The sequence below is a fragment of the Epinephelus moara genome, chromosome 11 (assembly GCF_006386435.1).
Source record: "Epinephelus moara isolate mb chromosome 11, YSFRI_EMoa_1.0, whole genome shotgun sequence".
Taxonomy (NCBI): domain Eukaryota; kingdom Metazoa; phylum Chordata; class Actinopteri; order Perciformes; family Serranidae; genus Epinephelus; species Epinephelus moara.
This window is the reverse complement of record NC_065516.1, coordinates 34,788,057-34,814,877: the sequence shown is the minus strand read 5'-3', so window position 1 is coordinate 34,814,877 and position 26,821 is coordinate 34,788,057. Positions and strand designations below refer to the sequence as shown.

The 26,821-nt window shown below is 43.0% G+C and overlaps 1 protein-coding gene across 1 annotated transcript in view; it reads left to right on the top strand.

The window, feature by feature from the left end:
• The window catches only part of reck (reversion-inducing-cysteine-rich protein with kazal motifs), a 101,708-nt gene that overhangs the window by 28,096 nt on the left and 46,791 nt on the right, over nucleotides 1-26,821 (top strand). Inside the window, exons 3-12 of the mRNA XM_050056071.1 lie at nucleotides 2,157-2,231; nucleotides 8,268-8,304; nucleotides 11,939-12,024; nucleotides 12,158-12,205; nucleotides 12,984-13,017; nucleotides 14,810-15,007; nucleotides 16,059-16,323; nucleotides 16,430-16,603; nucleotides 23,231-23,443; nucleotides 25,575-25,711. Coding sequence (XP_049912028.1) covers nucleotides 2,157-2,231; nucleotides 8,268-8,304; nucleotides 11,939-12,024; nucleotides 12,158-12,205; nucleotides 12,984-13,017; nucleotides 14,810-15,007; nucleotides 16,059-16,323; nucleotides 16,430-16,603; nucleotides 23,231-23,443; nucleotides 25,575-25,711 — 1,267 coding nt within the window. The remainder of the gene's footprint in view (nucleotides 1-2,156; nucleotides 2,232-8,267; nucleotides 8,305-11,938; nucleotides 12,025-12,157; nucleotides 12,206-12,983; nucleotides 13,018-14,809; nucleotides 15,008-16,058; nucleotides 16,324-16,429; nucleotides 16,604-23,230; nucleotides 23,444-25,574; nucleotides 25,712-26,821) is intronic.

Genomic DNA, 26,821 nt, shown 5'->3' with positions numbered 1-26,821 from the left:
CATCCTCACAGTTTGGAGACCTCTGGCCCCTGATGAACAATACACACTTAGACTGGAGTGCAGTCACCTTCGCCCCTGCTGAAAACCTTCCCAGCTCACAATGGCTGATATTTGTTTACTGTTCATGGTACGGTTTTATTTTCCCACAAACGGACAGACTGAATGAAAAGTCTTTTTTCACATTCCTTAGAGGAGATAAAAATCATGACACTGTGACAGCAGACCATCAAGCATCTTTGGTATTCTTTGCCTATCAGTTTTCACAGGCCATGTTTGGAATCACTGCGATGTCTAATAGCTGTGGAAGAGAAGACTCCTCTAATCCTCCCGGCAGTTTGAGTGTGTGAAGCTGTAAATCTCACCCACTTGGTTTCATGACTTCACACTTCAGCCAGAGACTGTTGGCAGTGGCTTCATTCTCACAGGCTCTCGCCTTGTATGTTCACACAACACTTGGATGTGTAATGGCTAAGTGTGTGTGTGTGTGTGTGTGTGTGTGTGTGTGGATACACACCACAAACTTGGATGTCTCATTGAGCATACCTCTGAAGTGTTGGGCCTGACAACATTATCCAACCCTTTCCCATGGCCTGAACACATTCCTCTGGTTAGGAAACATTAGACATGACCAAAGGTGCAACCAGTACATTTAAACTGTCTCATGGATCAAAGTGAACATAAGAAACTGTATTTTTGTGATCTTCATCACTTCCAATAACTCAATAAGGGAACTGGAAGTATTTTTCCCACTGCAGATTCCAATGTCAAAGTGATACTGAGAGCGCTGAGGAGTCTCCTGGATCATTTACGGTAACAGTACCACTTCTCCTGAGAAGAACCCAGTCAGAGGAGCAGTTTGGAATCTGACAGTGAATTGATTTGACCCTAGTCCTGGTGTGTCCAAAGTTTTGATGAGTGAGTGCCAGTTCAGGGAGCCAGCATATCATTCAGGAACATATGATGTTGGTTACTTCCACCAAGCAGTCCCACACATACTCTCCATCACTGAACGGCTTACCACACATCCCAACTTGTCAAATGCTGCCGTTTTGTGAGTGGACCTACATGTCTAAATATGACAAGTAAGCATTCGTTTTGGATGTTATGCACTTTTGTTTTCACAGGAAATGTTTCGACTCATTACACACATACAGTCTTTTCAAACTAAACTCAAATCGCTGGTAAAACACCTAGATATTATGTTTATTTTCTCAGGTTTTGGGCGTCAAAAGTCGTGGTTCGGTTCAGAAAAAAACATCATAGTTTGGCCTAAAATTCACACGCGAAACAAACAGTGGGTTCCCGGGTGAAAGTCGAGAGTTTGTTTGAGCCATCCACGACCCCTCCTGCTAAACAGGCTTTGTTGCTCTTGATAGTACAGTAGTTGTTGTATTGTGTCACGCTCTTCTGCAGCAACAACGATTCAAACTAAACTTTCATCTCTGTCAGAGAAAACTGATCTGAGTTCGGACTGTTTACTTACAGCACAGCTACACTCACAGATAACTGAGCCTCCTACCTGCCTGTCAAACACCATCAACCCAGAAACCCTCTCCAGTTCGGACTGAGTGGAGTCCGATGGCCGCTTGCTCCGCTGCCGTTCAGCTGCTAACAAGTGGAGCTAGCTGCTAACAGCCACTGCTGCAACTAACAAACTCCACATATCCATTCAGCAGCTCCACCTGCTCATGCAGCATTTGAAGATAATTGCAAGCACGGCCGTTCTTGGATTTCGATGTCTGATAGTCCACCATGAACATTTCTGTCATGTCTCATCAACAAAAATGAAGCATAGATTTCACCTCGGTTTTTTATTATCAAGATCTATTTTTAGCTCATAATTATCTCGTTTTCGTCATGGAAAAATGGTTGTGGACGAAAAAATTTTGTCACAGTTTTCGTCAGCAAACTTAACACTGCTTGTGTCAGTTACGGTCATTGGAGATACTGCCATCACTGGAAAGACTGTCCTGACTCCAGGAGTGAACATGATCTCTGTGTGTTTAGCTTTGACTCTCTGAGAGACGATGCAGCTCACTTTCAGGTGCACATTGTGTTCATTTACTGGTAAATGTTTCATTGGGTTTCTTTCTTGCACACACACGTGGATTAAGAAGTCGTTGTATTAATTCTGTATTTTCCTTCTTGTCTCACAGCTCGCCACTATAAAGAGTGAGTCTCGTCTAAAGCATCTCCTCCAGAGGTTACCCAGTTACTGTCCAGAGTTGATGGTGAGTCCATTCCCTCTGTTACAACAACACCTGCTATATTTATTCATTATTTATTTATGACACAAAGACAACTCCCTTTTTTACCAGGTTGGGGTGAAATCATTTACCAATTCAAATATACATGCAGTGAGATGAGACCACCTGAATTGTGACTCTCAGTTCTTCTGTGCTGCATCAAGAAGATTAAAATTGAATCGTGACTGAATGAATAACGGATGATGTATTAAGGGGTTAACTCTGGCTGTAGTGATTTGTTGTTCAGAAGGTTACTGTGCGTCACGTTTCTGTACTCTCACAAGTATGTGGTTATTTAGGTAACTGATATCATGATGAAAATGTACATTTGCCGCAGCCCTACTTAATGGCTTATTTTATCTATTTATTTTATGGCTTTATAAATGAACAAATACCAGTGACTGAGCCTACAAAAGGTCAAAGATGGCCGACCAGTCCTGGAATAAAGTGTACAGTGATGAGTGAAGGCTTTACAGTAGTGATGGCCAAATGAAGCCTCATGAAACATTGTCTTTATTTTCTGAGCCCACTAGATGGCGCTCGTGGTTTAAAGAGAGAGGCTCAAAGAATGGCAATTCAGTGTGCTTTCAACCTTTTGTTGAACAAAAAGCGCCATCTAGTGGGCTCATAGAAAGAAAATGCTTCATGAGGCTTCATTTGGCCATCACTGCTTTACAGTTGTAATAAATCTCAGTGCACTATGATATGCAGCATCTAACATGTGCAAACAATGTGCAGATGCGTTCAGGTACAACAGATCGCCATAATCCAGAACCGATAAAATCGTAGCAGTAACCGGTTTTCTTCTGGCCTCAAAGGAGAAACAGGACTTGTTAAATAAACTGAAATAAGAATCTAAACTTCAACCTCAGCTTTTTAAGAAGATTACCAACCTGAGGTTTAAAAGGCAGGGAGTCATCAAACAAATACAGAGATATTTGTAACTTGAACAAAAACTTTACGAACAGATCTTCACCCCATTATGTAAACATTTAAAAACTGTAGGCTGACAGTTCAAGTGACGTCAAGGGAATTGAATTTAGGGTGACCAAAACCAAGTCTCAGGACAACATCTAATCCTAGCGTCAATTTGGCGAAGACTACTGACAACAGATGACGTTGATATTTTGTTGGTTTTAAGTTGTGTCGTTAAGTAAAATCCAACATCCTACAAATTTCTCATGTCTGAGCTTTTCATCCCCTTTTAATGCAACAACATGAATGAGCTCAGTCATTAGTTGTGGATGAGAGGAAAAGATTGGAGATCGCTCACCGGCTGAATGAAGTGTGTGATGTCCAGTGCTGCGTGCTGTGAAAATAATAACTGGAACTACAAAAACTCAAACTGAGTAAATATTTAATGTAGACGTTGTGTCGCTGATTGTTATATCTTATGCGAAGACAGAATTAGCATCAACTCTCTAATTAGACCTAAATAGGAAGTGGGTTGGTGGTTGTGGCTACCAGAAATACTGGAGCACCTGGTTAAACCACACGATCACACACACACACACACGACTAATTAGAAAGCACAGAGCCTGGTTTGGTGCTGGTCTCGTCTCTCTCTCCATGAGCCATTAGAAACACACCAGTAATTAGACTGAGGCGGTTTTTAAATGAGCATGTATCCTTTTCTAATTTTGCTGAACTGAGGCTTCACTTACAACAGCAGGAAAGTGACAGAAACTATTCAACTGACAAGCGTAAAAGTGTATTCTTGACCCCGAAAACAGTCATTGACACAAAAATCCCTAATTCAGTTTACTCAGTTGTCATGGAGATGGGTTAGTTGTCATCATGGGACCTAAGTGTCAGCTCACAGGAGCATAAAGACCACAGTGTACAAGATGATCAGGTGAGGAGCCTCTTACACAGACCACAACATCCTGTGAATGAAGAGGAGGGTAGAGGGGTTGTACAGTGATGACAGTCACAACCAGGACAGACACTGCTTAATGAACAGAAACAAGAAAGTGATGCCCGTCAAAGCTTGAAGACACTGAAACAAAGCATCATCTCAGTGAGTGTCAGTTGCTGTGAAGAGATGAAAAGAGTTAATGACGCTGTGGGCTAATGGGCATGTAGCTACTTCCATGTTTCAGATGATACGTCATGTTTGTAGTCGACCAATGAAGATGAGTTTACATATCACCTTGGGTTCGTCCTTCACCTTCTCAAAATGATCCCACACTTTGGATTTCCTGCCCGACATGTTATTAACTAGCCTGTGGAATAACCGCAGGTACCAGCCCTGGAACTTAGGGGCCGTACACATGCTGCGTCTTTAACCGGCTGGAAAACAGGAGGTCGGGCGCTGTGTGCGACTGTTGTGCCTTTTTTGTGCCAGCTTTCAAGAAGCTAACTGCTAGCAACACACGGCTAATGTCACCTAATAATTATTAACGGGTTTAATGAGAGAATTGAGCCGCTTTGGTGTTGGTGTGACTTCATTTGGACCGTTGAACAGCTACTGCTGTGTTAGCTCGTGCTTACTGGGCAGACAATCTGCTAGAGCTGGTCTAAACTGTGTAACAGCAGCAACAGAAAGTTTGATTACCTGGTGGCGAGTCCAATAAGCAAGGACGGCAGGAGTGTAGCCCAGGACACTGCTGACAGAAGATAGGTCCTAGTTCTTACAATACAGATGCAACAAAAAGGCGGGTTCTTGGGACTATGAAAAGGTACTTCCAGTCAGAAGACACCCAATGTTTCATCATAATGTACAGTAAAACTATATTAGCAGAAAATCTTTAATAAGAATACTGCGCACTGCACAGAGATGATTAATGAGCCCTTGGTCCCCCAGCAGGTAAATCTCACCAGGATAGTATTATCAGCATCTAGAATTTATATTCCATACATCCATGTACAGTGGCTGCAAAGGTTTGGGCACCCCTGGTCAAATTTTCGTGTACTGTGAGTAGACGAGTAGAAGACGAACAGATTGCCAAAAGGCATGAAGTTAAAGATGACACATTTCTTTAGTTTTTTAAGCGAGATTACTTTTTAATTTAAATGTTTTGCAGTTTCAAAATAACAAAAAATGAAAAGGGCCTGAAGCAACAGTTTGGGCACCCTGCATGGTCAGTGCTCAGTAGCGCCCCCTTCTTCTAAACACTTCTTGTATCCAGCTCAGAGTCTTTCAGTTCTTGTTTGGAGGATTTTCACCCATTCTTCCTGCAAAAGGCTTCTAGCTCTGTGAGATTCTTGGGCCGTCTTCATGCTCTGCTCTTTGAGCTCTATCCACAGATGTTTAATGATGTTTAGGTCGGGGGACTGTGAGGGGCGTGGCCAAACCTTCAGCTGGCTCCTCTTGAGGTCGTCCATTGTGGATCTGGAGGTGTGTTTAGGATCATTGTCCTGTTGTAGAAGCCATCCTCTCTTCATCTGCAGCTTTTTTACAGATGCTGTGATGTCTGGAATTTAACTGAATCCATTCTTCCCTCTACCTGTGAAATGTTCCCCGTGCCACTGGCTGCAACACAAGCCCAAAGCATCATCCATCCACCCCCGTGTTTAACAGTTTGTTCTCCAAACATACCTTTGCTCATTGTGTCCAGAAAGTTCTGTTTTACCTTCATCAGTCCACAGGACTTGTTTCCAAAAAGCATCAGGCTTGTTCAGATGTTCCTTTGCAAACTTGTGAGGCTGAATGTTGTGGTGAGGACACAGGAAAGGTTTTCTTCTGATGACTCTTCCATGAAGCTCATATTTGTCCAGGTGTGTCTGCACAGTAGAACAGTGCACCACCACTCCAGAGTCTGAGAAATCTTCCTGCAGGTCTTTTGCAGTCAAACAGAGGTTTGATTTGCCTTTCTAACAATCCTACGAGCAGCTCTCTCAGAGAGTTTTCAGCTTGACCTCCACAGTTCCTGTTAACTGCCATTTCTTACTGACATGACCAACTGAGGAAACAGCTCCCTGAAAACACTTTGCTATCTTCTTATAGTCTTCATCAGGTCTTTTAGTTTTCAGAGTGCTAGGCAGCTGTTTAGAGGAGCCCATGGCTGCTGATTGTTGGGACAAGCTTTCAGGAGTCAGAGTATTTATAAAGCTTTGAAATTAGCATCACGTGGCCTTTGCTAACGATGACTGTGAACAAGCCAGAGCCCTAACAAGCTCATTAAGGTCTGAGACCCTGGAAAAAGCTGTCTGAGAGCTGAGATGTCTTGGAGTGCCCAAACTTTTGCACGGTGCTGCTTTTTTCACTCTTATGTTGTACAAGACAAAAAAAATACACTGATCTTGCTTAAAATGTTGAAAGCATTAACTTCATGCCTTTTGGAGATCAGCTCATCTTCTACGGTACAGTAAATAAAATTTTACTCAAACATTTGCATGCCACCGTAACTATGCACAGATTCTGAATGTTTCAGCTTCATTCATGATGGTGTAATTGAGGCCTTTTCTGACCTGAAGAAGGAAACTGTGAGAGAGACACTGCTAACCTGGTCTAATGTAGATATTCTCAATCATATCAGCCTCTATCAGACATGTATGAACAAAGGCTTTCAGGGTCGACCGGAGAAATTTCTGCTTTAGCTCATCTAAACTGCAACATTACTCTTCCTGTCATGTTGTTGCCTTGTTGGCCCCTGCTTCATCACAAATCATGTTTATGCTTCATGTAAAGACGATGTTACTCCTCACTCTGCCTCATAATTGATGCTAACGCCTGCTGACGGGATCCTTTGTTCCCCAGCCAAGAGACACGGGGGGAGTGTTAACTGTGACGTGGCTACTCTGCACAAATGATTGTCGTGTAAAAGCGGAAGAGCATGGAAGCGATGTCTTTTTTTAAAAAAAATTTTTTAACACATTTCTTTTTGCATGTTTTTCTGTGCTGCTGTGCCTATCTGTGTCTCTGCCCCTCAGGCACAGGAGACAGACGAGCTTGTTTGTGATGATTAATCCCACAACTTTTCACCACAAAGCCAACGGGAGGTTCATAGGATTCATATGTTTCCCTGTGTTCCAACACTGTTTTGATCCAAAGACTATAATGTTTGTTTTCTGTGAAATTAGAGAAACCAACTTTTTACATCTTGAGCATCTCAGACGATTGTTCAGTGTGTTTTCTATAATTACTGGATAATGAGTCTTCCCGCAGCCCAAAGGGTTTCTCATCACATACCAGAAAATGATTCACCCCATCCCGAAGTATGTACATAAGACATATTTAATTATAAGACATTCACATGGTTAAGCATTAATGTGATACTTACTTGATCAGACTGTTCTCATGAACCGTTCATACGTATACCTTTGGAAATTTATGGACCTGAATTCAGATTAATCCCATGTTATTTGTGTATAACCCACGTAATCGGGAAGGTTGCGATCAGGTAATGAATGCACTGATGAGTCAAGAATGTAAAAGTATAAAGAGCGAAACTCCGGATAAGGAGGCAGGTTGGAGTCAGACAACACAGGACTTTCCCCCAGGAGACCAGTGTTTGTGTCCCGTGTGCAACCAAGTAAATATTTTGTTATTTTAAGGTACATTGTCACAGTGTTTCTTTTCTGAAACCTAGCCTACGTAGGTTCACGTTAAGTACGCAATGTGATAACACCCAACCATGTTTCTTATTCAAAACCTAACCTACGTAGTTTTACTTGCCTTAACTTAACTTACATTACTTTACATTAAGTATGTAACTTTACATTAAGTACATTACGTATCAGCACCTAACCATGTTTTTTTTTCCCAGACCTAACCTATGTAACTTTACTTGCCTTAACCTAATCTACATTACTTTATCTTAGGTGCCTAACGTGACAACTAATTCGTTAGATATCATACAAACCATTGTATGTGCAAGTTTGTAAGATACCATAGGAACTGTTGTATGAGGATATATTGCCTGTATATTTCTCATTATGATATCAAACTCTGTGTAACATGCTTAAGTTCTCAGCTGTTGAACTTGTCATTGTTGCTTCAAAAACTTAAATTCGGGCATGTTTCATTAAACCTCAAGTCATCTGACATCAACCTTTTTCTTCTGCTTTATCTTCCAGAATGAACTTTGGATGTGCATCAACTCCACACTTCCAGGTAAGAGAAGAGTGCTTATATTAAACCCTGTGTGTGTAGCATGTAAAAACTTCTGACTTTGGCATCTCTGAGACGCAGGGCCCTGAAAGGGCCACGCGAGTTGGCCCACCCAGATCTGAAAATTTATCATGTGCGTATTTTTGTTGTTTTAAAAAAGTTATGGTGAATATTTTGTTTAAAATTCAATTATGCATATATTTTGGATGAACGTGATTATTGCAGGCCTCCATCGGCACCGGCGAACAGCAGACAGACACAGTACGAAACTAGGTGGTGAACACAATGGAGCATTTAGTAGCTTAAGAGGCAGATTTTTCCCTTAGAAGTTGGTGGAGACCAAAAAAGAGCTAAAAGATAATGAATACTGGATTTACATTTGTCAGGCCAGCAGGAACAGTCTGTACGTTAAAGCCAATGTTGCTTTATGTCTGTTGGATGTGTCATATGTGACTGTGATATTCACCTTGTTATGGACCGATGCTAGGTGGCAATAAAAAAAAGATGATTTCAGCTTTAAAGAAAATGCAATCACGTAATAATTCTGGTGCTACAATGAGTTGAAAAATGATTTAGAAAGCATAAATAGTTTGGTGAGTCTGTGATTTCACTATGGAGTCAGAACAAAGTCTCAAATCGATCTGACTGTGTTTACAATGGATCAAAAGAAGACACCTCGACTCTGAAAATGATGTGAAACATGACATTTAATCCGAGCTGTATCTACTGTGTGTACGTGGCTGCGTGAGAAGTAATGGTAGCAAGTGAAGCTGTTAAAGCCGAGTGCAGAGAGAGCTGGTCCTGACCAGAGCAGAAAGCAGATGATGGATCAAAGGCTTAAATCCTGCCGCCTGTGCTTGGAACAAATCTACCTGTCAGAGGCCTAATAGCCTCCAGATTGGGAGGTATTGTTATAAACACTGGCGTCCAGACAGCCTCGGCAGTCTATAAAGCATGAGCCCGCCTCCCTCAGATCCTCTCTGAGTCTGAGATATCATCGATTCTCTGATGTTCACTGCATTCCACGAGCTTTTAGGGACTTAGTCTGTTGGTGTAACCACTTCTCCTCAATTAATGATTTCCTTCATTTCTCAGAACTGTTTTTCTTAACTCTTACAACATGCTGTGGAACTTTGTGGAGCTGAACATACACACAATACGTTTAATAGCAGGGGTCGAACGGTACACACAATCCACAGCTCGGTGCAGCAGAGAAAACTAAAGAAACACAGACGCTAACTTTTGTGGTTGATTATATATCTAAACCATGCTAATGAGGTTTTATGGTGATGTTTTGTGAGTTTTTAAATAGTTCCAAATCCCTTTTTTGTGTTTTTAGAACCTATATAATCTCTTTTCAATGTTTTTTATCTCAACATTTATGTTTTTAAGAAGCTAGCAATGAATATAGCACTTTCTAAAGTTTCTTTCCACCCAACAATGAGAGAAAATGCCCCTCACATTCCCCAAAATCAGATAAGAAGACTGATATCTTTTGTCTCTGTATCTCTGTGCTGAATGCATAAACACTTCACTTTTTATATATACATTATGGGGCTGCCTCTCATCTGTGGCTCATCTGTTGATTGAACTTTGTGAGGTGTTGCCTCTGGCACTGTTCTGATTTCTGGCATGAGCATGAAAGGACTACATGTCGTTTATAGTTTTATTTCTTATCAGTAAAATTGAGTGTCACATTTTCTTCGAAATAAGTTTTAACGCAAAAGTAGGACTAATGAAACTGTTGACCTCCATGTGTAAATCTGGTCACTGTAGCAGCAGTGGTACATTTGAAAATGTCTCTTTCCAGAAATCATGATCTGGATACTCGAGATAAGGTTGAGTTTTTCCCCATAGACCACCATTATAAAAGAGACATCTGTAAAACTGTTGACAAGACACCTCGAACTGCAAACAAGGTCAACGATGACTCTTTCTGTTGTTATTTTATGATCTATGAGGGGATTACATTTGTAAAACTTTCCTGGAGCCAAGGAAAGTGATTTTAAAATCCGTCATGTCATCATGATATAGATAGTATAAAGTGCTGCACACCTAACACCAAAACAATTTGGGCTGATAAACAGCACGACAGGTAAGAGGAGAAACATGCATTTTTGATTTGGGCGTGAACTGTCCCTTTAAGTGTAGAAAATGTATTATAGAGCCATGTAAGTGTAACATAGTAAATGTTAGCCAGTGGAAGTCGCTCTAACAAAGGACATCTTTCAAATGCCTTTTGATGTCACTGTGAACAGCAGCTCTGGAGCTGATGTTGAGCCGACTGTCAGTTCTTCCCACTGACATTTAACTGGATTAATGTTAGGCTTTGGAAATGGAATAAAAATAAGTCCTCTTCGAAGTGTCTTTGTTGCACCGAGCAGAAATGTGGGTACCGAGCAGCCAAAGCATTAGACGGGAAAAATGTCTGAGGTTGTCTGAGTGGGTGCTTTGCTGTGATTGGTGCATAGATGTTCAGGGGTGGTGCTGGACATCGGTCAGTTGTAGCAAAAGCAGACTCAAGTCACCACAGAAACTTTTTCTAAACTAAATAAATCACTTCCTGTGTCCCATCTCTTCACCAAGATGAATTTAAAGATCATGTTAACAGATCCAAAAATATATAACTATGTAAAAAAAGAAGATGCGACACCAGTGCACACAATGCACCCGACCCCGATGCCAGTACCTGCAGGTGGTGGCCCACAGTGTGGCAGCTCCATGTTGTTCATTCAGGCCGAGCTCGACCGGGCCCCATGGCCTGAGGCCCCGCCACCAGATGCAGGCGACGTACTCTTTTCCTGAATGTGCTGTTTCTTCGAGGTCTTCCTGAATCCCTCTTAGGAAGCATTCACACTGGCGCTATTTGGTCCACTTCCACAGATAGTTTGGTTCGTTTGGAGTGGTGTGAATGCTCATTCGAACTCTGATGCCGACCAAACGAGCGAACCCTGGTCTGCTTGAAAACTGGGGGTCTCGGTTCACTTGCAAGTGAACCCTGGTGCTGTTTGCTTACAGTGGGAAATGCAAACGGACTATCCAGCGAGCCAAAGAGGGTTTTCGGAAGCAAATGAAGGTGTGGCATTTTTCGGCCCCGCCCAGTCGAACTCAGTCACCCGGTCTATTCTGGTGTGAATCCCTCTTAGTCTGGCCCCTCCCCTGGGACCACTTTGCCTTGGGAACCCCTACCACGGGGTATTAGTCCTGGACAGCACAGCTTCCAGGATTATGGGGAAACGCAAACCCCTCCCCCAAGTTAAGGTGGCGATTCTTGGAGGTGTTCTGAGCACATCCAACTGGTAGGAGGCCCCGGGGCAGACCCAGAACCCGCTGGAGGGATTACATATCTCATCTGGCCTGGGAACACCTTGAGACCTTCCAGTAGGAGCTGGAAAGCGTTGCTGGGGAGAGAAATACTTTGCTCAACCTGCTGCCCCGGCGACCCAGCTTCTGATAAGCGGTTGAAAATGGATGGATGGATGAAAGAAGTTGCACCATGAACACTATATTAGCGGTGGACAACACATATATCAGGCTTTTAATAAAGGCCAGTATCGTCCTCATAAACGAGTCAGTCTCCATGAAATAGATACACATAACATTATGTTTGATTCTGTGGTGTTTGATTTGTCTCCAGGAGTATCCAGGAAGTCAGACGGCTGGGTGGGACTGGGCTGCTGTGAGCTGGCCATCTCAGCTGAGTGTCGCAGGGAATGCAGACAGGTGAGATACAGTGAATGCAGCATGTCTGACTTTATTTGTAACAGTGACTGCCCTAACATGCTCAGACCTATAGGTCCACTTACGCAGTGTTTGCTCTTCTATTTACATGATGTCATTTCCTCTTCCTTTATAGGCATCGTCTAAAAATGACATAACAAAAGTATGCAAAAAAGTCACAGAGGTAAGTCCAGTGCATTTAATCTGAGAGCAAATGAAATGACTTGTGACAGTCACTTTGGTGGATGACGTGTGATGCCGACGAGTTAACAGCTTAAGTTACAGTATGTTGGGTCATCCTCTGGTGTCACATGAGCATCGTCACCGTCCCTTTGTTATTTTCTGACCATTCATTATTTAACTCATAACGCATAGTGAAAAGTAGTGATGGCCAAATGAAGCCTCATGAAGCATTTTCTTTATTTTATGAGCCCACTAGATGGCGCTTTTTGTTCAACAAAAGGTTGAAAGCACACTGAGTCTCTCTCTTTAAACCATGAGCGCCATCTAGTGGGCTCAGAAAATAAAGACAATGCTTCATGAGGCTTCATTTGGCCATCACTAGTGAAAAGTCCCACTGCTGTAACACTGTATATCATCACTCATTGATGCTTCCTCTCCAAAATGCAACTGTTTAATAATATTTTATAAGTCTGTGGTTAAACATTTTCATCTTAATGACCGATAGAGCGTTGGTTCCCAACCTGGGGATCCCCAACGAGGCCCCAAGATTAATCTGAGTGGTCACAACATGGTCAAATGAACCAGAACGATCATACAGGGTATTAGTACATCTTTAGGCCTCTATCAATCTGACAGCTGCTCTTGACTCACATCCTTTCTAAGGCCACAGTCCTTTGATTTAGTCATTGTAAACGGTCACTGAATCAGAGCTTTAAAATGCATTTTTGTTTCACACTCTGTTAAAGTATATCACCACAACTTTGCTCTTCTCCCTCCAGAACTCCCTCTACAGCTGCATCACCAAAAATGAAAGTGAGTGGTCACACACACACAAGATAAACAGCGAAGACGCCAACAATTGCAAACACTGATCTCAAATCTCCTTCCAGCCAATAAATACATAAGCCCATCAAACACACCACTATCTTCTCGGACCAATAGATGGGCTTGTTTGTATTCTTTCTCTGTTTCATACACAACATGCACACACACACACACGGAGCAGTGTTATTTGTCTGACAGGATATGAGGTCAGTAACTTCCTGTTGAGAGGTTTGTTGTTTTTATAATCAAATCTGAGTGTTTATCTGCCTGAAGCTGAATCCAATCTACAGTACAGGAGTCTGAGCAGCACTCACATTGTTCAGCACAGAGTTTGAATAACTCACAGATTAAAATGGTGTAACCACTGTAACACTCTCACTGGCCTCCATGCTGCTTTCTTCTGATAACTAAACTGTTTTCTGGCGTGCTCATGACGTTGAATGTGACACAACAGATAAAAAAAATACAAATACATATTCATCCACCGCCAATGAGAAAGGAGCCCATCACCTACTTTTATTGTGTTCTCCTTGTTTAAAAACCTACAAAGACATGCTCATGCTCATGCTTGGTGGGAAAATGGAGTTATGCTTCCTGAAAGAAGCCTCTGATGGTTGTAGGGCTGTACTAGTCTCAGAATTCTTCGAATTCAAATCAGATTTGGCTGTTCAGTGGGAAGAATTTAAACAGGATTTGGTGTGATAATAAACAAGCCAAGTTAGGGCTCCATGCTAATGCATGCTAAGTAAGCTAACGGCTGATCTTAAATGTGCAACAACTAATTTTTACTGACACTAGATATAAAACAAAAGTCAGAACCTGTATTGTATTACGTCACTGTGAGCTGTTAACTCATTACTTTTTATGCACGGGCCACGCTGCCTGTGTGAGCAGCGCTTGTGTCATCTTGTCTGTTTTTTTCTGTGTGACGCATGAAGTTTTCAGGAAATACACACAGTGAAAATAGTCTATTGATAATTATATTGATGTCATATCACCTTTAACTACAGACTGCCTATATCTGAAGACATGAAAAAAATTTGTTCAAAAATGTATTTTTAGCTTAACACTTCCTATTTTTGTTTCAAAATAAAAGCACACAGACAGCATTTCTGTGGACAGAATCCCTTCATTTGGTAACACAAGGCTTGTTTTAGTGAAATATTTGCAGCATCGTGTTAACTTGTGTGAATACAGTACTCACAGTAGCTGGCAACGTTGTCTGTGTGAACATCACATTTATGTGAGTGGCAGCATTTTAGCAAGTTAGCCGTATCACACTGCTCACGTAGGCAGTGTGGTACGGGCATAAAGAGAAAGCAGAAGCAAAGCCTCTCTTCCTCCTGTTAGTTCCCTTCGTCTCTCTCAGACTCACCCTGGCTCTGGGTCTGCAGCTGCCTTTACTGGAAAGCAGCGTGAAAGAGAGGAGTGCTCACTCTGCAGCTAAGTCTGAGGACCAAAATGCCCCCAGATGTACACTTAGAAGAAGACTTGAAGAATTTCAGTCAGCTGTTGGGTCCCTGACTGATGATTCAACTCTTCCTCTTTCAGGGGGCAACCCTACATGGTTCCTGAAGTAATAGTTTGAAATAAACAGTCTTGCAGACAGTGGTATTAAACTCCTCTAACTCTCTGTGGTAAAGTCAATAATGACATTTCCCAAATTGTTGAAGTATTCCTTTACGAACCACCAGTATGATATCTATACTCAGTTCACAGTTTTCTTCTCACACTGAGCCAATTTGTGTCTTGAACTATTTATTCATGCGTGTTCCTCCAGTGGGCTCCACATGCTGCAGCTATGCAGGGCGTCACACCACCTGCAGGGAGTACTGCCAGGCCATCTTCAGGACCGACTCGACCCCCACCGTGTCCCAGATCAACGCCGTCAAAGAATACTGTCAGAGTCACAGTGCCCAGCTGCTCAGCTGCGTCAGCAACTTCACCAAGTCTTACCCCATACGCAGCCCGATAGACAGTAAGTCCATCCACACCTCACCTGCACACACACAGCTGACACAGGAGCTCTGCAGACCAACAAGTTGCATTTGTCAGTTTTACACGGAGCATACGCCGGGACATCAGCAAAAGGACATGATTAGATTTAGGCAACAAAAGCATGTAGTTAGGTTTAGAAAAAAACATCGTGGTTTGGCTCAACGTTCACACAGGAAGTGAACACCAGGCTCCTGGGTGAAAGTCCGCAACCAAAGCCAAGATGTCAGTAATGCACATTGTTAGATTTATGCAACAAAAGCACGTGGTTAGGTTTAGAAAAAACAACACGTTTGGCTCAACGTTTATACAGGAAGCGAACATGGGTCCGGTTTGTTGGACCCATCCACCACCCCTCCCACCGACCCTATAGGGACGTTCAGCCCATGATATTATGTAAAAATCAGCCAGCGCCGTATCGTACTGCTGTGACAGGTGCTGTCCAGCCAACTGGCAGCGTTTCATACCTCGTGAAAGGTTCCATCCGCCCACTTACAAACTGACACTGCACGGCCACATATACTGCTGCGAAAGGTGGCTTTTGGCGTCGCTGTCTAACGCCGCAATTGCTAATAAAGCAGGGTTATTTGACGACTTTGGAATGACATGGACTGGGCATACACATGTGAACCAGACAGGCTATATATGGGGCATTGAAACCCAACGTCCTGCCTGTACGGAGAGGGACGACAAGAAGTGGAGTTCCTCAGTGTTTTTAGGTGAGGGTGGTGTTAGAAGCTACTGATGAACTCAAGCTATGCTATTCAACGGGCGTCCAGCGTGCAGCAGTGAGTACTACTTGCAGCAGTAGGCTGACAGCCAATCATAGGGTCTTAGGCAACCCTCTTTCGTCATGCTAAAGTGGGCGTGGTTTCATTTTAAGTGGGTTAGGAAAAGCGATAGACTAGAACTACACACAGTCTTGATAGATTGTTACTTTCAACATGGAAACAGGAGTGGGTGACATGGATAAAATATATCATGATGTGGTTCATCTTCCAGCACTTATCGTTCATTCCATCCCTCACGTCTAGGTCTGTACTGCTGTGACCGGGCGGAGGCTCCACACTGCCAGGAGGCTTGCCGGCGAATCCTTCGCACCATGAGCACAGAGCATGAGATCATGGAGGGTTTGATCGAGGAGTGTGGCTCCCAGCCTCTCCCTCAGGAGCCCATGTGGCAGTGCTTTCTGGGCAGTGCCCACCCTCCCTCCCCACCTGAAGAGGAGACCCCCCATCCTGCCAAGATGGACTGTGCCAAGCTGCACTGCTGCTCCAAGGCTAACACGTCCCTCTGCAGGTACAGCACGCTGCTCAGAGGAATTCAGTTTGTGAGGCAGAGTACAGGTTGAGGTGAAATATGTTAGCTGTCGTTATAACCCAGTCTCTGTCCTCTGCTCTGAAAGGGACATGTGTCAGGAGATCAGCACTAACTGGGGCAGCCAGACGTGGCAGGACTTCGACCAGCTCTGTGAGTACAACCCAGTGGAGACGGAGCTCATCAACTGCCTGGCTGATGTCAGAGAGCCCTGTCAGCTGGGTTGCAAGGACCTCGCCTACTGCACCAACTTCAACAACAGGTCAGACTCCCACACACGCACCAGGGCTGAACTCGACGGAGTTTGTCATGGCGGAGTATTTTACCCACAAATGATATTTTGACATCGAGCCATTGTCCTGTCAGTCAAAACATCTATTAAATGAGTGTGTCCACATATCGGACAGTGACCACAACCTGCTCCAGATCAACATACGTTGTTTTTTGTTTTTTTTTGACTGGATGCTTTTAGAAGCAGTAGAAACAGTGAAAGAGTTCCTCAGCTCACGTCTCTGCTGCGGACTCAGTGCACACTTCAGTTATCTCTGGTGCTTAAATTTCATTTACTATCATTATTAACAGATCAACTGACATTTAAACTTTATGTGCAGCTCTCTGAATAATAGTTCAACAGCTTTTATCTTAAGCCTCTTTCCCACTGCACAAAGAAAACTCCCCACTACATCTGGCATTCACTTCCAGGACAAATGACTCTGCATTAGTCAGAGGTATCTGTCAGCTCCAGCTCCAACCAGCTTTTACACTTACAACACAAGCCTTCAGAACTGCCTTAATTCTTTGTGGCACAGATTCAACAAGGTGCTGGAGACATTCCTCAGGCTGTGGTGTTTAAACCATGCTCAGTTGGTACTAAGAAAATCTCCCCCACACCATTACACCACCAGCAGCAGCCTGAAGCGTTGATACAAGGCAGGATGGATCCATGCTTCCATCTGAATGTGGTTTTTCCAATCTTCTATTGTCCAGTTTTGGTGAGAAAACCCGTGTGAATTGTAGCCTCAGTTTCCTGTTGTTAGCTGACAGGAGTGGCACCTGGTGTGGTCTTCTGCTGCTGTAGCCCATCTGCTTCAAGGTTGGACAAGGTGTTGTTGCTTCAGAGATGGTCTTCTGCACACCTTGGTTGGAACCAGTGCTTATTTGACTTCCTGTTGCCTTTCTATCATCTTGAACCAGTCTGGCCATTCTCCTCTGACCTCTGGCATCAACAAGGCATTTTGGCTCACTGGATATTTTCTCTTTTTGGGACCATCCTCTGTAAACCCTAGAGATGGTTGTGCTGAAAATCCCAGTAAATACTCAGAGCAGCCCGTCTGGCACCAACAACCATGCCACGTTCAAAGTCACTTCAATCAGCTCGTCTTCACCATGTCTACATGACTAAATGCGTTGAGTCGCTGCCACCTGATTGGCTGATTAGCTATTTGCGTTAACATGTTGTCGAACAGGTGTACCTAATAAAGTGGCTGGTGAGTGTATGTGCTTATTTTTGCCAAAAACAGATATCACTCTTGGCCTCTCTTGATATTTCAGTAGCTCTTGAGGCTTACTTCTCAGCTGCTTTCAGCTCTTTGTTGTACTCTTGATTGATTTATTGATTGCTTGGTTTTATTTATAGATTGTCAGATTCAAAAGCAAAATATAAAAGGATCACATGTAAAAGTGAAAACACTTCAACTTGCCTCAACTTTTAGTTCAACTACTTTCAGAGCTTAGATGGAAATTAACAACTCCTCTGCCTGCAGGACTTGAACTTAAAACCAAATTACTAATGCTGTCACTTCAGCTGATTTTAACTTCTTTCAACACACTCCAGCCGACACTTCAGTGTTTCAGTGTTTTAACTAAAGTGCAACCCCTGCACAATATCCCATTTATAAAGAATTACCTTGAAATCATTTTACAGTGTTTTCACCTGCATTCAGCAAAGCTAGCACACTCACACTTTGTTCAGAAAACGTTTCTATTTTTATCAGTTTATTTGTATCAGACTCTTTTCTCAGTCCCTCAAATGTGCCTCTGAACATCTGTGAAAATGCATCATTTAGCGCCCGAAGGAAAGAAAGAGGCCAAGAGGGAAAACAAGAGACATTGTTGCGTTGAACCCGGTGTGACCCCGGAGTTATCAGGACCACAGCATGTTTTACACACTGTCTACAGATGGGGCCAAAGGCCAAATGGAACGGCTTCAAAGGCTGCACTGGGAAGTCACACTAACACACACACATCAAAACAAACCCAAGTATACTTCACACATACACGCAGCGGTCTGCAGGTCACCTGGTGAGTGAGGCAACCACAAAAGCTCACAGTCATTTGATACTGTGGAGCGTTCTGAGAAGCCTGGCACGTGTTTTGAACCAGAGACGAGATGTGAGTTTGTTTTTTCACACGAGATTCACTTAGATGGAGTATTAGATTAAGTTTAAATAAAAGTCATTTAAAAATGTGACACTCTATAAACTGTAATTGTACCTATAGATTCCTGGGGCTGCTGAATATATCAAGAAAAACTTTATGATCTGCTCACTCACGGGCAAATTCACAAAAGGATTGTGCAGCTTTGCATCCCCTTAAACCTGCACAAATAAGACAAAAAGAAACTGTGCAATTTCAAAGCACCTGCACAGGGTGAAACGCACCCTTAACTGTGCTGCCAGGCAAATTAAAATTAACATTTTAATTAAAATTTTGGATTTCTGTGGGCCTCAAGAAGTTCTTACATTCTCCGGGTGTAAAAACGTGCAGCCTATACATCTATAGTAAAGGAAAAAAAAAGTTTCGTCAATGAAAACGTGCATCATAAAAAGTTAAAATCTCAGAGGAAAATAGAGAATTTAATAGTGCTTGGATTCATTTACTTTCAACACCAACTCTGCAAAGTTGCAGCAGACCTGCAGTCTTCTGGGAGTTTGGTCCAGATATGTGGTGCATAAAAACTAAACACTGCTTCTCCATGTTTAGTCTTGACTGTGGGGACACAAAACAGATCTGTCCCTGAAGACCTGAGAGGTCTGGATGGTTCAAAGTGTAGCATAAGAGCAGACATTTAAACCATTTAGTGCTTTATTAACCAACAGCAGCGTCTTAAAATTGATTCTCTGAGAGAGAATAAAAACAAAAATAGATGATCAGATGTACATGGGATAAGTACGAATTTGGGTGCGTTGCATGTTGTAGGAAAACATATGAAGTTTGTGAGAACTGCCTGACGGGCCAGAAGTCTCTATGAGACAGCAGTGCTTTGAGTAAATGGTCAACTTGTAATTTAAAAGTTTTTTTTTTTTTTTACATCCCCAAGAAAACATTGCCATGAGAGGTACAGCCTTCTCTCAAAGTGAACAGCATTATGGGCGATTAAGAGGCATTGATACCCCCTCAGAAGTATTTGTGTTGTTTGAATTACAAGTGGATTTTTTTATCACTCACAAAGACAATATTTTGACAAGCTGTGGTTTTTAGATCATGATGGTACAGAGCTCATGCGGTAGCATTGTGGGATCTGAAGTCCAGGCAGACAATCTGTGTGTAAGGCTCTATGAGTTTCCTTTGATGGGCTCCAGGGGAGCCTCGTATGGGTCTCTGCTCCCCTGAGCGGTTCAAACACTGGGCTGTGTAGCCGGGAGCAGCATGGAAGACAAACACTTGTCTGGAGGTAGTGGAACATGGGGCTAATAACTGAGTGTCTGTCTTTCTTCATCTCTGTGGGTGTAAGACAAAAAAGTTTTGACCTTAAATTAGAAACAATCCCTAAACACATCATGCCAATCCTGATGAACAGTACTGCGTCCAAATTGGGATGGTTTTGGACAGTAATGGTTGACCTATCAGCCCCAGGGAGGTTATCAAGAGGTATTGCTGTATTCTTTGACAGAACATTAAGTAGTCACTCTCTGCTTCTGAATACATGGCAGATGTGACTGTAGCTGTGTCCCAGTTAAGAGGTGGTTCCATTATATGAAAATCTGGGGTCCTACAGAGGACGCACAGGCTCAGGCTGACCAAAACAAGACAGTCCAGCCTCACAGAGACTGATGTAATGTTGCATTTTGGCATCGGCAGGAAGTTGCTCTCAAACAGACATAAAATTCTGAATACTAGAGGCTTCTTATGCTTGAAAAAAAAGTTTGAATGACGTACTGTGTGTGTACAGGCAAAAGTGTGTCTTCCTGTTCCCAACGGCCACACTCGAAGGCTGGGTGAAGAGCCTGGCATCATAACCTCCGCCTGACTGCATCCTGCTGCCTCTTTGATCTCTATCTAAGAACACTGTGGGCCATATTTTAATCACACGAGCACAAGTGCAAAGTGGAAGGTCTTGGCCACACAGACTGTGCGGGCCTCTCCCAGTGCAGCTGCTTATTTGGTTCATGCATGCACTGCTCGCTTCGGTCAACGCTCCACCTTGAAAATAGGTCCTCTGTGTGTTTATGGGGTCAAATGAGGATAACGACGCACACTTTTGGACAGTCTCATCGAGGTTTTCGGTTGTAGGGTTGGGGGATATGGACAGAAATTCATATCTTGGTATTTTCGATGAAGGGAGCTCCATGTTCAGCTGCAAGTCAAAGCCACATTTGAAATGTGACAAGCACTTTTATAAAACCAGACTGTGATCAAAATAAAATGCAAAGACAGGGTTTTTTCCCTGTTTGAAAATAAACAGCTGATAAAAAATGAATAGCAGGGCTGCACGTTAACTTTGTGCACGCAGCACTGGAGCTACAGAGGTTTAAAGGTTTGAGCACAGGACACTGAACTATAACAAGAGTATAAAAGTATCAAGTAGGTCTACATCCTCTGTTGCCTGAGACAATTACAAATCTTTGTGGGGGAGTTAAAAAGTCATTTTCCATCTGTTGGCCTTTCCAGTGAATCTAGTGCTGAAAAATGATTTAAATATTTTTATTTATTTAGACTGTTGATCTTCTAATCAGCGATGTACTGCACATAGTGATGGCCAAATGAAGCCTCATAAAGCATTTTCTGTTTTTTTTTTGTGCGCCCACCCTCTAGCTCCCTCCTTGGTTAACACCATTAGCTCTGTCACCACTGTTGTTGTTAAGTGTTGTCTAGTGATGGCCAAATGAAGCCTCATAAAGCATTTTCTTTATTTTCTGAGCCCACTAGATGGCGCTTTTTGTTCAACAAAAGGTTGAAAGCACACTGAATTGCCATTCTTTGAGCCTCTCTCTTTAAACCATGAGCGCCATCTAGTGGGCTCAGAAATAAAGAAAATGCTTCATGAGGCTTCATTTGGCCATCACTAACTGCACATGTGCTACTGCTGTCATTCATCTCACTAGTGTTTAGTACAGAAGTATGCGATTTGAGACACTGATTGTCTACTGAAACTCAGCAGTATCAGACATGCTGCCTCCCTACACCTGACCTCTCAGACCTCAATAACACATTGTGTACACGAGTAGATGTGGGGATAAAGGAAAGAGCATGAATGTATATGTGTATATATGACCATATGTCCACCGTATGTGTTCCTCGTGTTTTTCTTGTGAGACATAAACATGTGCAGATTGTGAAAACAAATGTCCTTCATGCACAATAAAAGCTTTCTATCCATCTAAAGAGTAATGCAGTGCAAAGCAACAATACATCTGTTAGAGGCAGATGTGATATTCATGGTGATGTACTACCAGACAATGATGAGTTGGAGATGAAAGACAATCAATCAGGAAGGAAGGAAAAACACAATGAAACAGACTGTGAAGTTGTGATAGATGGGTTTGTTGTGCTCGACCTGAAAATGTCTATTTTATAACTTTGTTTGAAAAGAGGATGAAGAGGCCGGATTGTACACCGATCAGCCACAACATTAAAACCACCTACAGGTGATTGTCTTGTTACAATACAATGTTCTTCTGGGAAACCTTTGGTGCTGACATTCATTTAGATACCACTCAACACGCTCCATCCCCCCAACTGCTGTTGCAGACCAAGATTAGGGGTACATGTGGGGCACAAGAATCCTTGAGCAGATTGGGACCGGGGAAATTTGGAAGCCAAGTCGACACCTTGAGCTTTTTGTCACGCTCCACAGGCCGTTTCTAAACAGTTTTTGTAGTTTGACATGGTGCGTTTTTTTGCAGGGGGGTCACTGCCATTGGGGAGCACTGTTGCCATGAGGGGGGGTACTTGGTCTGCAATGGTGTTTGAGTGGGTGGAACATGTCAGGTGGTGTCCACATGAATGCCAGAACCAAAGCTTTCCCAGCAGAACAATGCATTGGAACAAAATAATCAAAGTTTTTCACTTCACCTGGCAGTGGTTTGAATGTTTAGGCTGATCGGCGTTCGTGCTGCAGCAGCGCTGATTAAACTGCCGGGACTGCAACTCTCCATCACTGCGCTCAGGGAAGAGCATCAGTGTAGCAGCTCTTAACAAGAATCAGCTGAGTGCCACATTTAGTTTTGGGTTGAGAGGAAAACCATTGTTGACCATTTGGGGGTTAAATAAAGTTAAGGATCCAGGGTTTTACACACACACACACACACACACACACACACACACACACGGTCGTCTAAGATAAACAAAGCTTCCACTCATCAGAAGCAAATGGAATGATGTAACCACACCCAGAACTGGAACCTTCTCCAGTTAAACCACCAATTAGCTGACTCACTTGAGACCAAACCCACCAATCAGACATCAAAGACACTTCCTGATGCAGTGGGAGAAGAAAACAACCCTCACATTATCCACAGGGACCCCCTCTAAGGGCACTCATTCAATCCCCCTGCGCTGGCAATTACGTAAATAACTTTTTCAGTATTATTTTACTTTGAGTTCTTCCAAAATCACCTCTGTCTGTCTGTCTGTCTGTCTGTCTGTCTGTCTGTCTGTCTGTCCACAGGCCGACAGAGCTGTTCCGCAGCTGTAACGTCCAGTCAGACCAGGGTGCCATGAACGACATCAAGCTGTGGTCCAACGGTACGATCAAGATGCCATTCATGAACATCCCCGTGCTGGACATCAGGAAGTGTCTGCCGGACATGTGGAAGGCGGTGGCCTGTTCGCTGCAGATCAAACCATGCCACAGCAAGTCCAGAGGAAGCGTCATATGCAAGTATGTCCACTGCCATCCTGTAAGAGACAAGTTCCTTCCCACAGTGACTAGAAACAGGGTGAACATGACCAGGAGGTCAATGTGGAGTGAAACTAAAGTTGAGCTTTTAACAGCACTGACTTCTGGGTTTCTGTGTCTCCCCGCCGGCGATAGCTGTGGCCAGAGGCGTTATGTCTTTTGGTTGTTCGTCCGTCCATTTGTCCATCCCATTCTTGTAAATATCTCAAGAATGACTTCAGGGAATTTCTTCAAATTTGGCACAAATGTCCACTTGGATGTAAGGAACAAGTGTTAAGACTACAGGGTTCATAGGTCCAAGGTCAAGGTTATTGTGACCTCATCTGTCTCATTCTTGTGAATTCAGTCCCAAGAATACCTCGATAGAATTCTTTTAAATTTGGCACAAACATTCCCTGGGACTCAAGGATGAACCGATAAGATTTTGGTGGTCAAAAGTCAAGGTTACTGTGACCTCGTCCGTCTCACTTTGTGAACGTGATATCTAAAGTAGGCCTTCAGGGAATTTCTTCAAATATGACACACCTGCACGAAAGAATAATTTGATTAAAATTTGGGTCAAAGGTCAATGTGACCTCATAAAATATGTTTCTGGCCCTAAATCAGGAATCATGCACTACTTATGACAAAACTTCACACACATGTTTGAGAGGACAAAATAATGAAGTGATGACATTTTATATCCAAAAGGTCAAAGGTCAACTTCACTGTCACATCATAATGTTCTTCAAAAACATTTTTCTGACTATTACTCAACACCATAGCTCCACATCAACGATAGCCATGGCAGGAGGTGTTATGTTTACGGGTTGTTCACCCATCCATACACACATTTGTCCGTCTCTCCATACATACATACGCCCCATCCTTGTGAACATGATATCTCAAGAATGCCTCGAGCAATATTTCTTGAAATTTGGCATAAATCTTCACTTAAACTTCTGGAAACAGCACCGTCTACATTGTCATGTAAACTTGCAATATGCAGTTCCTCTGAAAATGGAGACTTTTCGCTCATGTGCATTAATGTTCCAGTCACTAGGCATGTGCGAGAACGGCGACCATCACAACAACAATGGCGGACTCCTGAGCTCTGTTTGTGCTGCTCACTAGTGATGGCCAAATGAAGCCTCATGAAGCATTTTCTTTATTTTCTGAGCCCACTAGATGGCGCTCATGGTTTAAAGAGAGAGGCTCAAAGAATGGCAATTCAGTGTGCTTTCAACCTTTTGTTGAACAAAAAGCGCCATCTAGTGGGCTCCTCTGTAGAAGGAAGCGCATGTGCGTAGGCGCGTGTTGTTTCATTACAAAGTCACACCACCAACTACTGGCCTGGCATGTAAACTACAGTGTCTTTTGCGGATCCATGTGCACCGCGATTGTTATCAAAACACTGTCGTCTCAGCGCAGATTTTTTTCAAAACAAAAATGCAAAACGATTCTGTTTTCAGAGGCTGGTTTATGTGTAAAAATGGCCTAAATTCTGCATCAAACCCAAGTGGTAACTTAAGGCATGGATGGATGGAAGCTCACTTCAGATGACTCATTTTATGGATGTGGTTTGGTGTAATGACTGGTAATTATTTGTCTCCTACATGAATTTTGTGGTGTACATTTGTCTCGGCATGTTTGTCTGTTGACCTTAAATGACCTCGTTTTTCTCATAAAGGCGCGAGGTGTTCAGCCTCTCACTCGTCCTGTTGCTCCTCTCCACTGCAGTCAGCGCTGAGTGATGAGAACAGAAGTAATGTGCCTGACATTTGATGGACAGAGGGAGGCTCTGCCCTGCTCTCTGGATCTGCTGTGTCATGTCTAGAGAGTGTGTGTATGTGTGTGTGTGTGCCCCTCAGGCTATATATCTTGTTCATTCATTTGTCAGATACAACCCTCCTCTCAGGTTTTAAGCTCCCACCCGTCTCAAATGATATTACACTATCACACATCCAGCTACAGGCTGTGTGTGTGTTGGCAGAGCCTCTCACTCTACACCCAGTCTAGCTGACAAACCTCAAATCTGCATTTGGAGACACTGAAGTTACACATGACCACTCCATGTTGATTGATTCTAACAGATTTGTTTCAAGCAGTGCGTGTATCTCTTATCTGTCCTCAGGTCAGACTGTGTGGACATCCTGACCCAGTGTGGCGACAGGAAACGTTTCCATGAAGGTCAAACTCCAGAGAGGATCTGTGAGCTGCTGTCGCCCATTGATGACCCTGAACGCTGCATCCCCCTCCACAGATACCTCAGTGAGTCAGCAGTCATTCTTTCCTGTAGGAAAATGTAGAAGAGCTCAGTTATAGATGGATATAACTCATGTTGTGACATTTTAAAAACCTCAAATACCACGTAAGATTTCATAACCATGCTGCTTTCAGTCCCTCAAAAGCTTTTATCAGTTTGTGGCCACCAGGGGGCAGAGGAGCATAGAGGCTCAGGAGCTGACACACAGCATTGACAGTATATCATCTCATTGAGCTGCTCTGGTTTACATTTTAGCAAACAGTTGGCTATTTATACATTGAGCAGACACAGAGCCACATTAGCATCACACTAGAGTTGTGCCTCTAGCCCTCCGACAAGTTCAAGACCAATAGTCTCCAGCCTTTAGCTAACTGTGTCTGCTGTTGGTGCTGCAGGTAGTTTACAGTGGGTTTATTTGCTGCTGCTGGAATTAAGGCTGATGAGAATACGGAGACAAAGATATTAAATAAATGTGCCATAACACAAAAACAATGAGTTTAGTGAGCTCTGTCAGGCAACAGTATCAAAGCAGATGAGAGTGAAGCAAGATGGCAGGAAATTGATGACTTCTGTGTGTCTTGCACTTGATAAACTTAGCAGATACACATAGGTGATGGCGACACCTGATTTAACATAATGAATATGAGTGACAACATCAACATAATGTATGCAAATACAATATGCAGCACATAGTAACTCACTGTGTGCGTGTGGTGGGACAGGAAAGGAAATGCTTCAGAGGTTGCCTGAGAATCACCTGGTTTTTAGAACTTCCTCATGGGCCTTTACCACGCTGAGTCAAACCCCGCCACGCCGATTTGCGTTTCCATCGTCAGGTTAGACGTGTCGTGCCACGCCAAGCTGCACCAGAGATGGACTTTCTCCAGAGTAGATCCAAAAACTGGGGCACTTGCCCTTAAGTGGTGACATCTGTTCCATTCTCGTAAATATCTCAAGAACAACTTGAGGGAATTTTCTTCAAATGTGGCACAAATGTACATTTGGACACATAAATGACCTGATTTGATTTTCAAGGTCAAAGGTCAAGGTCACTGTGACTTTGTCTGTCTCATTCTCAGGAACACCATTTGGGATTTTTTTTTAAATCAGATTTG